General features: G+C 43.1%; 1 protein-coding gene across 2 annotated transcripts; it reads left to right on the top strand.

The window, feature by feature from the left end:
* The first annotated feature begins 225 nt into the window (after nucleotides 1-225).
* On the top strand, nucleotides 226-11,157 carry SLC35G1 (solute carrier family 35 member G1). 2 transcript variants are annotated; one of them, XM_036336555.1, is made up of 3 exons: nucleotides 226-517; nucleotides 5,937-6,045; nucleotides 8,150-11,157. In XM_036336555.1, the coding sequence occupies exons 1-3, from the start codon at nucleotides 325-327 to the stop codon at nucleotides 8,886-8,888; spliced, it is 1,041 nt and encodes a 346-aa protein (XP_036192448.1). In that variant the 5' UTR covers nucleotides 226-324; the 3' UTR covers nucleotides 8,889-11,157. The 2 variants fall into 2 exon arrangements, with proteins under 2 accessions (XP_036192448.1, XP_036192446.1); XM_036336553.1 differs by having other exon boundaries at nucleotides 228-517; nucleotides 5,865-6,045.
* The last annotated feature ends 2,051 nt before the right edge of the window (nucleotides 11,158-13,208 follow it).

Raw genomic sequence — 13,208 nt, 5'->3', positions numbered from 1 at the left:
GCCTGCCCAAGAGAAGGGGTCCAGTGTGCCTGGGAAAGATGACTCCAAACCTCTGGCCAGTCTAGCCAGACCGCAGCAGAGGGGTGGACGCCTTCGGGTCAGCTGTGGCCAAGAAGCCCCATCAGAGAGTTGGCCGACCTCCAGCGGCACAGGAGTGTAGGGAGCTGGAGGTGGGAGGGCGGCGAAGGACAGCCCTACCCCGGGCCCGGGCACGCGAGGGCCACGCGCGCAGGCGCGCCCCCGCCCCGCCGCCGGAAGAGCCAGGCAGCCGAGCTCCGCGCCAGACGCTGCACCGGCCGCGGGGAGATCGCCGCCCGCCGCGCAATGCGGACCCTCCGCAGCACCCGGGTCGCGGAGCTGCGGGAGCCCGGGCTGCCGTTCACAGCCGACAAATCCCCGTCCGCGAGTGAAGAGTCGCCGGCCGCGAGGGAAGAGCCGGCGGAGGCCGTGGAAACCCCGGGTCCCAGCTGGTGCGGGCTGTGCCGCTCCTGGCTGTGCGGTTCGCGCGCGCAGCCCGGTGAGTGCGGGTGCGGGCCGTGGCACCGGTCTCGCCCTTGGGGGGCCGGGCGGGCGCTAGCGTGGGGCTCATTGCGGACCACGACCCCCTACTCTCCCCTGCCCAGAGCCCCGGGATCCCGGGAGCTGTCACCTGGGGACAGCACAGCAGAAGTGCCCTGCGCGAAGCCCGAGAAAGTTTCTGATTGTTTGGAACCCTTTGGGGATTCTAAAACTGTTAAACTGTTCCTATAATTAAAGTGTTGCGGGCCAGTCGGTGGAGTCAGATTGCAGTTGGGCGCTCCTGGCCGAAGTCCGAGGTGGGGTGGTCAGCGAGAAAGGCCATCCCACAGCCTGCCGTGCTGGGAGGAAGCTAACCATGAAAACTGATCTCCGTGGTAAACGGTGTACCCCGAAGAGGAAGTTGAAAAGCATTCGAGTGTAAAAAATGTTTGTCCCAGAATCTTGGGAAGGCAGAGTTGGGGTTAGGAGGACTTGTTAGCAATTGATGCACAAGAAGGCAGAGGTACCATCTTACTGATGTGGTTAAGGGGTTCACGGACTCGTCCCCCAAACCAAGGAAGGACCCGTGGGAAAAACCCATGATCTCGTGCAATGCCTTACTTTGACAAATGAAAGTGAGGCCCAGGAAGCTGAGGGCTTGGGCTTTTGGGTTTGTTTTGTTTTTATGAAGATCTGGCGTAGGTCTCTGCAGCACCAGCTTGCCAGAAACCTAGCCCAGGGCTCTTTCTATTAGCGTCAAGCACGTTTCAGCGTCAAGCACGTTTCTCCTTGAACTCCAACACCCACTTGGAGCAGCTGCTTGGAAGAAGAGGGAAATAAGCAGATGCCCTTTCAAGACACAGTTACACAGTCTGCACCACCTCGTCTTCTGGGTCACGTCCCCTAAGTGTGACTCGGGATTTCTATGTCTCTTACTGCACCCCAGCTTCCTTCCTCTCTGTATGCCCTTTCTCCAATTTAGAGATAAACTCCCGGAAAATGACTCTTGCTCCATTTTTGCCCTAAACTCTAACAGAAATCAACAGAATTCTATTCTTTTATGCATGGTAGAGCCTCTCTCTAGAGCAGGAGTTACCCAAGCGGGGTCGACCAGATGTGCAGACCTTGAAGAGGTCAGTTCCTCACCTTGTCACCCTATAGCTAAATGTCATTCTGAGGGAATGCTGAGTCAGGCTTTGCAAACTCTTAAACCTTTCCCCTGTTTGTGAATGGAACAGGAATACTGTTCACTCAGGTGGCACATGGCAAAATGACAGACCAATATAAGTGATTGCACTTAGAATGTGTGGGCTCTTATAACCTCAAAGAAAGTTGGTAACAATAAGGTTTAGCAGTAGTTAGTAAAAGGGGACCAGATGATATTCCAGAAACAGGATTGCCACAGAAACACTTTAAACCACAGTACTGTCGTCACTGAACTTTGTGACAGTATCATTTTAGCATCTTAAATCAACTGGTTATCTCAACAAAATTCATTTTCAAGTTCAGGTTGAAACTGTTACCAATGTTTCTTACATTCTTGGATAACCTTCAAGGACAACATACAGCTACCCTAACATCTATTTATTTTCTTGAGGGGCTGTGTGGATCTTAGACTGAAGCAAGAAGCTGTCTTGGGCCTGTGCCTTACATTCCCCTGGAAGGAATGAGTTCCTTAGCAGTGATTCTCTAGCCAGTAGAGCTTTGTACAGTTTACGGAGATCCTGCTTCAATAGGTCTGGGGCAGGCTTGGGAATTAAAGTTTTAGGGTGGGGTGGGTGGGAAGAGATCAGCCAAATAACTTGTATGCATATATGCATAACCCATGGACACAGTTGATAGTATGGCGAAGGCCTGGGGTGGGGTGGGGGGAGGGCAGGCTAGAAGGGGTCAATAGGGAAAAAAGGGGACATATATAATAGTTTTAACAATAAAGCTTTTTTTTTTTTTAATTAAAAAGTTACTAGTTGGGTCTAATTCCCAACCAGGATTGCAAATCACCAGTTTAAAGCAGAGATTAGAGAATTGAGCAACTTTTCTGTTTTCTTCTCACACGAAACTGCACTATGGCCAATTAATTTGAGGTATTTAGAGTCACCAAATTAATAGAAATGCTTATAGTAGGATATGAACTTGAAGCTTATTACATAAGCAGATGCCTGTGGATTATGCTACTCTTGCTCATCTCCATTGACAGAGTATTGAAATTATTATTCAGTAAGAGACTGAGGGTTGCCTGTGTAGAGCCAGTTCTCACCCCCATTAACAATCAAGTTCAGCAAGGCCTTGTACCAACTGTCCTGTCCCCATTGGGAAGCATGGGCCTTAAGAGTTTATAGGCAAGAAAATATGTGAGTAAAAGTGTTTTAAGGAAAAGATAATCAGAGCCAGGGGTGTGAAATTAAGTTTTCAAAGAGTTAAAATAGCATGTTAAAATATTCCTGGAGAGAAATCGAGAAGTTTAGGTTGCAGAAGATCCTTTAAATATAGACCAGGGAGATGTTTTCTGCCCTTGATCTCGTTCTGTTCTGTCTAAGGGTGTAGGTTCTATGTATGGGTTGGGTTTCTTTGAAGAAAAACTATTTTATTTGGACTTGAACTCTGAAATTTCAGAGGCTAAATTCTAAGGCTGACTGCAGCCAAAACATGTATGAGTGGTGGTTAACTTAGCAGTCTTCTAAAGCTTCCTTCTCATGGGCTGAGTAGGTATGTGTAGTCTGTTTCTGCAGTATCTGAGCACATGCTTACAGAACAGAATGTGGAGATTCTGGCACTTAGACAACATAAAATCTGTAACATGACAGCTCAATCATTCTCTGCAGCTGTGTACCTAGAACAGGAAGAGGTGAAGCCTCTGACCAGCATGGCATGTGTTACTGCGAAGGTCAGGCTGTAGAATGCCACCAGGAAGACTGCATCATCACACTTTGTAAATGTGTCACATGTGGGCAAAGATATCTATCTAACACTAGGATCTTGAAATATATTACCTGGTGTTTGCCTTTATAATGGAAGGACATTTTAACACACACACATACACACACACACACCATTATGTAATACCATTCTACAATGGAAGAATACATTGTACATTCCTAGATGGAATGGTGATCCTGGTTTTACTACAAGTTGCATGTCCCCACACATCCTTTAGCCCTGTGTGCTCTTAGCAAATGAGAGCCAGTATTGTTTACTTCTTATTCTCTCCTTTTTGTGTGTGAGCGTTCAGGTGTGGTCTTTTAGGGAGTTCTCTGCTCACTCTACTCCATTTTGCTCTCCTGAATGCCAGGGGGTGAGATTGAAAGAAGGTTCTACTCCTGTTTTAGGCAACTAAGACAGAGGAAGTGGCTAAACAGAAGTTTAATGCTCAGTCAGACTGTCATTAAGAGATTGAATACTTGATGGCCTGGAGAAAGCAAAAGTGCCCTGGCTCAGGTCAACCAGGTAGTTGGTATTAGATGACAATTCTAATTTTAAAATGTATTTAAAAAGCACTTTGGGTGCTGGGGTCCAACCCCAGCAGGTCCAGGGATCCCCAAAGGTGTGGATGGAGTCGGCAAAGAGGGAAAGACTCGGAGGCAGCGTTCAGTTGATCAGCATGGTTGGGTTCTCTTGCCTGGTTCTATTTGCCAGGTTCTGTACGTTCTGAAGCCAGGTTCTGTAGCCAGGTTCCCTCGCTAGGTTCTCCAGCCAGGTTCTGTCCAGGATCTTTTGCCATGTTCTCTCCAGCAAAGTTCTTCTGTCTCTAGGTTCTGTGTAGGTTCTGTGTCTAGGTTCTGTCTCTAGGTTCTGTGTCTAGGTTCTGTGTCTAGGTTCTGTGGCCAGTTTCTGTCCAGGATCTTTTGCCATGTTCTCTCGCTAGGTTCTCTCTCTAGGTTCTGTCTCCAGTTTCTGTCCAGGATCTTTTGCCATGTTCTCTACAGTCAAGTTCTTCTGTCTCTAGGTTCTGTGTCTAGGTTCTGAGTTTCTGTGTCCTGCTGTCTTGTTACATCTGTATTTATACCAGTTGATTCAATCCTATCAATCTCTATTCCAAAGGTTAGGGCGTTTCTTATCTCCATTCCAGGGAGTAAAGATTATGTAGCTTAAGCATGATTGTTCGTAGTTAAAGTGATTAACTACCCGCCCGGCACCCAGTTAAGGGGTTTCATTCCCTCCCCAACTTCAGGGGAAAATCCCTACCTGGGGAAACAACCCTTCTCTGAGAGGTGACCCTGGCTAAAACACATAGTGCCAAGAAGGTGAGCAAACATATCAAGAACAGTATGCCATACATGCCAGGTCCCTTGAAACAGCAAGGATGAACCGGCTCCCGGCATTTGGGCCCTGGCCGGGTGGCTCAGTTGCTTGGAGCATCTTCCCATACACCAAAAGGTTGTGGGTTTGATTTCTGGTCTGGGCACATACCTAGGTTGCTGGTTCAATCCCCAGTCAGGGTGTGTACAGGAGTCAACTGAACGAACGATGTTTCTCTTTCACACTGATGTTGCTTGCGTGCGCTCTCTGTCTCTCTCTCTTTCTCTCTCTCTTTCACTCATTTTCTTTCTCTTACCTTTACTCTCTCATCAGTATCCTTGGGTGAGGATTAAAAAAGCAAGAAAAAAAACGCACTTTGGGGTCAGAAGGGTAGATAGCCTCCCTCCCCTTGCCCTGGAAGAGTTTATGCTCTAAATGAAAGATACATTGGTAAACCATGAGAGGTTTAAATAAAGATTTGACTAATGGTTCAAAATAACAAAAGACCGAGCCTTCCTAAATCATGTTGCCGTGGTTTTACCCTCTGCATCTTTCCATGATTCTCTCACATCCTTTCATTCAGCAACTATTGAGGGTCTTCCATGTGCCGGGCCTGAACAAGACAGCTGAGGCCCCAGCCCTGGAGGAGCTTGCAGGCTGTGGAGGAAGTCAGCTCATCAACAAGTAGCCACAGAACACAGTTATAAACGGCTTTCCAGGAAAGATCACTTTCTTCATAAAGCACAGTTCACCAGTGAGATGATATAAAACATCATTTGGAAGCATTTTCTCTAGCCATCTTGACAAGCATTTCTTAAAAGATTTCTCTACTGTCTTTACTTCTTTTTTGACTTGTAGGTGAGGGGGTGATTCTTCAGGGAGTTAAAGGAAATTGTATTTTATAGGGTGAAATTGCATTTCAGAAAACACAGGTTTAATTTGTTTCCTTCGTCTATGGTTCTTCATTTTTGGTGGGAAAAATGTTTCCGATCCAAAAAATAGACATGCTTAGGAGGTAATATTTGCAGCTTGGTAGCCATTAACACTGTCCCATTTTTCTCAGTTTCTAAGTGAAAATGATAAAGCATACACTTGGAAGTAAGGACTAACCAGAATTTAATCTTTTTCAGAAGCCAAGAAGAAAGCACCCTGTCGTGGACTTGGCTTGTTTTACACATTATTGTCTGCCTTCCTTTTCTCAGTGGCCTCTTTATTTGTTAAAAAAGTGCAAGACCTCCATGCTGTAGAAATTAGTGCATTCCGATGTGTGTTCCAAATGTTAGTCGTTATCCCTTGCTTAATATACAGAAAGTAAGTATTTCTTAACTGCAAAGTAGATAATAATAAACGGTTGTAAATCTTTTGACCTACCCAAATTTACTCTATAGTACCTGCTTTAATCCCTCTCATAGATTTGCTAGTCCCTACACCCTTTGGCTCTGATTACTGAAAAGTCACAAGAATCCCACCTAAGTAAGATGCTCATAAGCACACACAACATGCCCAGCAGAGGGGGAGAAAGAGATTCAGTTATTCTCCACCCTCATTTTGAGAACAAAACTCTCCTAGTGTAATTCCTCTCATCGTGTACCACCATCCCTTCTTAGTATTTGGAAGAAAAAGTAAACAAGAGGACGTGGTAGTGTCATCTCCCAGTGTCAGAGGTTTCTTTAGGTAGAACAGGTTGCTCTGCTACAAGGGCAGACAGAAGGCTACCATAGTAATATTTAGGTGTGAGGTGCTGTGGGAAAGGGGAAAGGTAATCTTGAGGAGGGGCTTTTTAACTGCTTTCCATATTCAGTGTCCTCATCTGTAAACTGAAGGGAATGACATTTATCCTCTACCTGCCTGTGGTTATAAGAATCAAATGGAATTTATTTTAGATCAGAGTGTTTTGTAAAAAATGTAGCATTGATCTCACCCATCCCATCTTCTTCATTCATGTTAATTCTGTCCCCCCCCCCCTTCCAGACACACACCCTCCCCAGGTTAAAAGTATGCCCCTCCCACACTATTATCACCTCTATAAACCCCTGTGTACTTTGAATTCCTGGTGGCTTCCTGGCTCTTTCTCTCTTTGCCAAAGATGTTTAAACCCCAAATTAAAAGCTTCAGCTGCTTACCACCAAACTCTCCTTATATCTAGAATACTGTGCATATTCTCTCAGAATTGTTTCAGTCCATATACTGAGGATTTGGTGAAAAAAGTTAAAATTTGCTAAGATCAATATTGTTCATCTTCCCCATTTTGGAATAAAAGTATTGTCAGGGGAAGGCACTAGAAAAATTTTCTGAAATCCTTGGTGATAATTTAGTTTGACCCATTTCAAATTTCACTATTGAGGAAGATTCCTAGCTTCTCAAAGTATGGACCAAAGGTGACCATACTTTCATTTCTGACTCCAGAGACCCAGGGTCCCCATGTCTGCCCTACCTGCTGCCCTAAAGATGTCCAGCCCCAACACAGATCAGCAAGATGCACCTAGCCAGGAACTAACACAGGACTCTGTTTAGCAAATATTTAGTTGGAAAAACTTTGATGGCAATTATTATACGTACTGAATGCTGCAGGTTCTTTTTCAGTGTGTTTTACCTCTTTCCCTAAAGAGAATAGTGAAAAGTTGTCTCACATTCAATGACTTAAAGAACATGTGGTATTGGTACCGCTTTTATAGAAAAACTCATAAGAATGCACAACGTCCAGGACCAAGTTTTCTTTTTTTTTTTTAATAGCAAATTCCCCTTTATTCATTATAATAACTTTTGTACATGTAATCTGTTTTATGAAAGGACCAAGTTTTCTTATATGGGGCAGCTAAATCTTGAAATTGTACTTATTATCAAAGTAACACGCTTTCATATATTTATATATTTAACAGAAAATTTGTGGAAGTAAATATAAAGAAGGAAAATTACTAGAATGAGGTCTAACCACAATGAGCATTTCAGTATATTTTCCTTTGTCTTTTTTTGCAAGCATACAAAGGGTGCCCCCTAAAACTGTATTAATACTTTAACAGCTGATTTTTGTTAAATTTTGAAAATGAAATGTACTTCAATAAACACTGCCTTTGTAAGAGTGTGTATACATTTTGGGGGACACCCTATTTATACGTGTTGCAAATTATATCTAACATAAGAAAAAAGAAAAATATATCTGTATTTACTAAATGATACTGTTTATATAGTTCTCTTGTATTAGTTTTGCTTATACTGTGAACACTTTAATGTCATTAGCTATACTTAGAAACCATTTCTTAAAGGGATATAATAGTTGTGGACATTATCATATTTAATTTGCTGTTCCCCTATTTTTTGATAGTTAAGAATTCTAAAATAATACTTTATTAAAAATTATAGTTTAAAACAAATAGCAAGTTTCGTTTAATATACATTCCTTCATTTGAATTTCCAGAACTGGGTTTATAGGCCCAAAAGATCTACGAATCTTCCTCATTCTCAGAGGAGTCCTGGGTTCTACCGCCATGATCCTTTTATACTACGCTTTCCATACGACGTCCCTCGCCGATGCCACGGTGGTCTCATTTAGCTGTCCAGTGTTTACTTCTCTTTTTGCTTGCATGTTTCTCAAGGAAAAATACAGCCTTTGGGATGTTCTCTTCACCGCATTCGCCATCACCGGAGTGATCCTCATCGTGAGGCCGCCGTTTCTGTTTGGTTCCAACACTGAGAAGATAACTGGAAGCTATTCAGATCACCTGAAGGGCACATTCGCATCACTCGGACATGCCCTGTTTGCTGCCTTGACTCTCGTTATCCTCAGAAAAATGGGGAAATCTGTGGACTACTTTTTGACCATCTGGTATTACGTAGTGGTTGGCCTCGTGGAGTGCGTCATCATCCTCTCTGTATTTGGAATGTGGAAGCTGCCGAACTGTGGGATGGACAGGCTCTTTCTCCTACTAATCGGGCTGTTTGGTTTGGCGGCTCAGGTGTTTCTCACCAAAGCCCTTCAAATAGAAAAAGCTGGGCTAGTAGCACTAGTGAAGACCATGGATGTGGTTTTTGCTTTTATCTTTCAGATTATTTTTCTTCATAATATACCAACGTGGTGGACGGTGGGTGGCGCGCTCTGCGTAGTAGCCAGTAGTGCTGGAGCAGCCATTCGTAAATGGTGCCAGGGATCCAAATGAAGCATCATTGCGGAAATGTGTATTTTTTACAAGTCCACCTTCACCAAGTACAAACACACCACTTATGCACATACCTGGAAATCGGAATTTACTTAATTGATTATATTTAATAAATTTCATAGTTTAAGTATCATTTTTGAATATGTTATGTCTTTTTTTTTTTTCCATCCTTATCCAGGATATGTTTATTGATTTTTTTAATTGTTTTTAGAGAGAGAGGAATGGGGAGAGAGAGAGAGAGAGAGAAACATTGATTGGTTGCCTCCCCTATGCACCACAGTGGAGGATCAAACCTCAAAGTTAAGTGTATTTTTTGTAATGATGGGATTTAGGTCGGGAGGAAATTTTAGATGCTCTTTTAGCAGTGTAGAGGCTAAGAAAATTACCGGTAATAATGCTGCTATGATTAGTATGTTGAAAATTCATTTGAAACATAATTCCATTTAGGAGGCCAAACTGAAACTTGGAATAGGTGCCTACTTAATGGTGTTAAAAATACGAATAAATTAGCCTTATTTTCAAGGCTTTTATAAATGATCATTAATCTTTAAACCCATATCTGTGCCTTTTCATTTTAATGCCAGATTTTTTATATGTAAACTATTTGAAAAGTTTTTAATTACCAAATTTGACTAATAGTTTCTCTTTCAGTGGCATTAGCAACTTTAACTGTCATTCCATAATTTTAATTGTCTTCTGATTTGGGGTTTTATTTTGAAACCACACTAAGTTTTTTTAATCACAAGAAAGAAATCTTGGCACGGCCAATGTGCACATTTCCATCCTAAAGTGTTTTCTCCTCACTAGAAATGTGATTTTTCTGTAAATTACCTTTGAATTTATAGTGAGATGCCAAATAAAATTTTCTCAGGAATTTATTAGATTGAACCATTTGAAATGACAGAGATTTACCTTTTAACTTACAAAACCCATAATTTCTTAGGGTTCATCCTAATAGATACCTCCCTTACCCTCTAAGCCAAATTAGAGGACTTCGGAATATATATTTTTAAAACAACTTTCTAAAGTTCAGCAATCCTATTCAACTTATTTTTATAGTCTTTTTGCCTTATGGGATTATTTGTAATAATGCTTCATATTATATATTAAATGTAAAGACCTGTGAATTCCATGGTTGGTTGACTTTTGTGGTTTCTTGAATAGAAAAAAATAATCACTGTTAAATTCTAGTATGTCAGTATGATATTAAATGTCAGTGCTATATCATGATATTAGTATCATGAAATAAAATGACAAACTTTATATCTGGAACTTCAGAAGCCAATACTCTGCTGTTAAAGAGAGAATTGATTATTAAGAAAGCTTGGGAATAAAATCAGAAAGTTGGAAATACATGCAAATGATATTTTTGTAACAATGAACCCTTTATTACTAAAGCTGTAATGGTCTCCAGCTCTTTGTCAGATGTAGCATCTATTATTTTAAGCCTTCAGATTTGAAAGATTATAGGTTCTTTCCCATCCTTTCTTCACAGTTCTTCCAAAGTAAGAAGGAACTTGGCTTCTGAGGTTTATGCCTTAGTAAGAAAGGATCTTCAATAGTTCCAAGAGGGAATTTTTGGTTTACTGATTGTTCTAAATGCTCCCCACCTAACAAGTCCTAAATAAAGTCTATTTAGAGAAGTCACACTATCATAACTTTATCCTAATTCACAATATAGGAGTTTAGACTTGCAAAAATATTATTTTGCAAGCATCTTAGATAATTATAGAATCAGCATTTTAGAGCTCAAGGGTTAAAAATCCTCTTGTAGGAGCCACACTACATAGATAGGAATGCTAGGGAGGGGACCTGCCTGAGATGAGTTTCCATGGCCTTATTCCCCACAACCCGCTTAGTTCCATGATAAAGTATGGAAAGTAAACCACAGCTTGACCTACCTAAGATAAATTAATGCTCAGGGAACCCTCTCCTGGTTCTTGACCTTGCACAAATAAAAGAACCTATGGGGCCTTGAAAGTTACATCCCTTTGGTCCTGGAAACTAGACATTTTATTTCAACAATGTAGTTTAAGTACTTGAATGTCACAATATATGACCAAGGTTGGGGGAAATGCTTCTTCTCCCAACTGTTATAGGGTGTGATTCTTAAATACTTTTATAATGTCCAAGGTATATATAAGGATATGTATTGTAACCATTATGGGTGTGTATTTTTTGCAAAGATTGTAGTTTATCTTGAAAGGGGAAATATTTTCATAAATTGTTTTTATTTTATAAGTACTAATAAAGTGAAAAAAAAGCGCCATATTTTGGTTTTTATGACTATAGCAAATGTGCTAGCTAATATAACTTCCTTTTTCATCCATGTGCTTTAGAATTCATTTTATAAAGGAGACTGACCTCTAGCCACTCAGCTGTGATGTACTCTTCTAGTTACAAACTGTTCCTCTGAGACTGTCACATCAAATCCAGTATCTCTAAAGGCTTCTGTTCCAGTGAGGACTTCATTGTTCTAGACCAGCAGTTCTCAACCTGTGGGTCATAACCCCTTTGGGGGTTGAACGACCCTTTCACAGGGGTCGCCTAAATACATCCTACATATCAGATATTTACATTACCATTCATAACAGTAGCAAAATTACAGTTATGAAGTAGCAATGAAAATAATTTTATGGTTGGGGGTCACCACAACATGAGGAACTGTATTAAAGGGTTGCAGCATTAGGAAGGCTGAAAAACACTGTTCTAGACCCTCTAGAGCTTGGAACAGCTTTGAATTCTGTTTCCATAGCTGATTTGTTAATTGTGGAATGTCTGCCTTAAAGTGGTGTGGATTCATTCTTGGCCATTTCCACTGATACCACCTTACTCCAAGATTTATCACTTCATAACTGAATTACTACAACGAGAATATCTAATTGGGTTACCCATGTCTAGACTCTCTCTTCCACTCAGATCCTTGTCACACTGCCATACTAATCTTCTGAAAGTCCTGCTTTCATTGTTACTCTGGTTACTGTGGTGAAACTACAATGGTGCCTTACCATATACCACTCAGGGTAACTATGCCAGCTGCCATCACACAACCCTAGAATCTCAGATAAAGTTTTATTTCTTAACTAGTGGCCCAGTGCATGAAATTTGTGCACGGGGGAGGGGGTGTTCCTGAGCCCGGCCTGCACCCTCTCCAATCTGGGACCCCTCAAAGGATGTCCTACTACTGGTTTACAGGGATTGGGCCTAAACAGGCAGTCAGACATCCCTCTCGCAATCTAGGACTGGCTCCTAACTGCTCACCTGCCTGCCTGATTGCCCCTAACCACTCTGCCTGTGCCTGCTTGCCCCCAATTGCCCCCCTGCTGGCCTGCTCACTCCAAATTGCTCCCCCACCCCCGCTGTCCTGATCACCTCCAACTGACCCCCACTGATGGCCTGCTTTCCCCCAACTGGCCCCCCTGCTGGTCTGCTTAGCCCCAACGGCCCGGCTCCCCATCAGCCTGATCACCAACAACTGCCATCCCATCCTGGCCTGGTCACCCACAACTGCCCTCCCCTCTTGGCCTCTAACCTCCTCTACCTCGGCCCCGCCACCATGGCTTTGTCCAGAAGAACGTCCATAAGGTCTCCCAGTCTAATTAGCATATTACCTTTTTTATTAGTATAGAAGATAGAGGTTTGGTGCATGTGTGGGGGCCGGCTGGTTTGCCCTGAAGGGTGTCCTGGATCAGGGTGGGGGTTCCCTTGGGGCGTGGGTGGCCTGGGTGAGGGGCCTGTGGTGGTTTGCAGGATGGCCATGCCCCCATGGGGTGAGGGTCCCCACTGGGGGGGCGTGGCCAGCCTGGGTGAGGAGCTGAGGGCTGTTTTCAAGCTGGCCACACCCCCTTCAGGGTGGGGGTACCCACTGGGGTGCCTGGCCAGCCTGGGTGAGGGGCTGATGGCTGTTTGCAGGCTGGCCACAGACCCGGCGACCCAAGCTCCCAGTCCCTCTTTTTTTTTTTTTTTCAGCGCCTCCTTGAGCAGAGGGAAGCAGGTATCTGAGATTTATTTATCTTCTATAATTGAAACTTTTTAGCCTTGAGTGGAGGCCAGGGTTGGCCAGGGCAGGCTGGAAGCTTGGCTTCCTCCATCGCCGGGGGCAACACAAGCCTCCTGTTCGCTCCAGCTCCGTGGCCGCCGCCATCTTAGTTGGGTTAATTTGCATACTCGCTCCTGATTGGCTGGTGTGCATGGCTTGTGGGCATAATGGAGTGATGGTTAATTTGCATGTTTCTCTTTTATTAGATAGGATGACATCACAGTCTGATGTAAATTATAAGCTCTCTATAATCTCTCCCTTAAGTTATAACTCAGTTTTCC

The sequence above is a fragment of the Myotis myotis genome, unplaced genomic scaffold (genome assembly GCF_014108235.1).
Source record: "Myotis myotis isolate mMyoMyo1 unplaced genomic scaffold, mMyoMyo1.p scaffold_m19_p_15, whole genome shotgun sequence".
Classification (NCBI taxonomy): domain Eukaryota; kingdom Metazoa; phylum Chordata; class Mammalia; order Chiroptera; family Vespertilionidae; genus Myotis; species Myotis myotis.
This window is presented reverse-complemented; position numbering and strand designations above follow the sequence as displayed.

Bases quoted from the DNA above. Each gene is read 5' to 3' on its own strand.
- SLC35G1 (XM_036336553.1), top strand. From the start codon at position 325: ATGCGGACCCTCCGCAGCACCCGGGTCGCGGAGCTGCGGGAGCCCGGG. The intron at 518-5,864 runs GTGAGTGCGGGT...AATCTTTTTCAG, and splicing joins CGGTTCGCGCGCGCAGCCCG to AAGCCAAGAAGAAAGCACCC. The intron at 6,046-8,149 runs GTAAGTATTTCT...TTGAATTTCCAG, and splicing joins CCTTGCTTAATATACAGAAA to AACTGGGTTTATAGGCCCAA.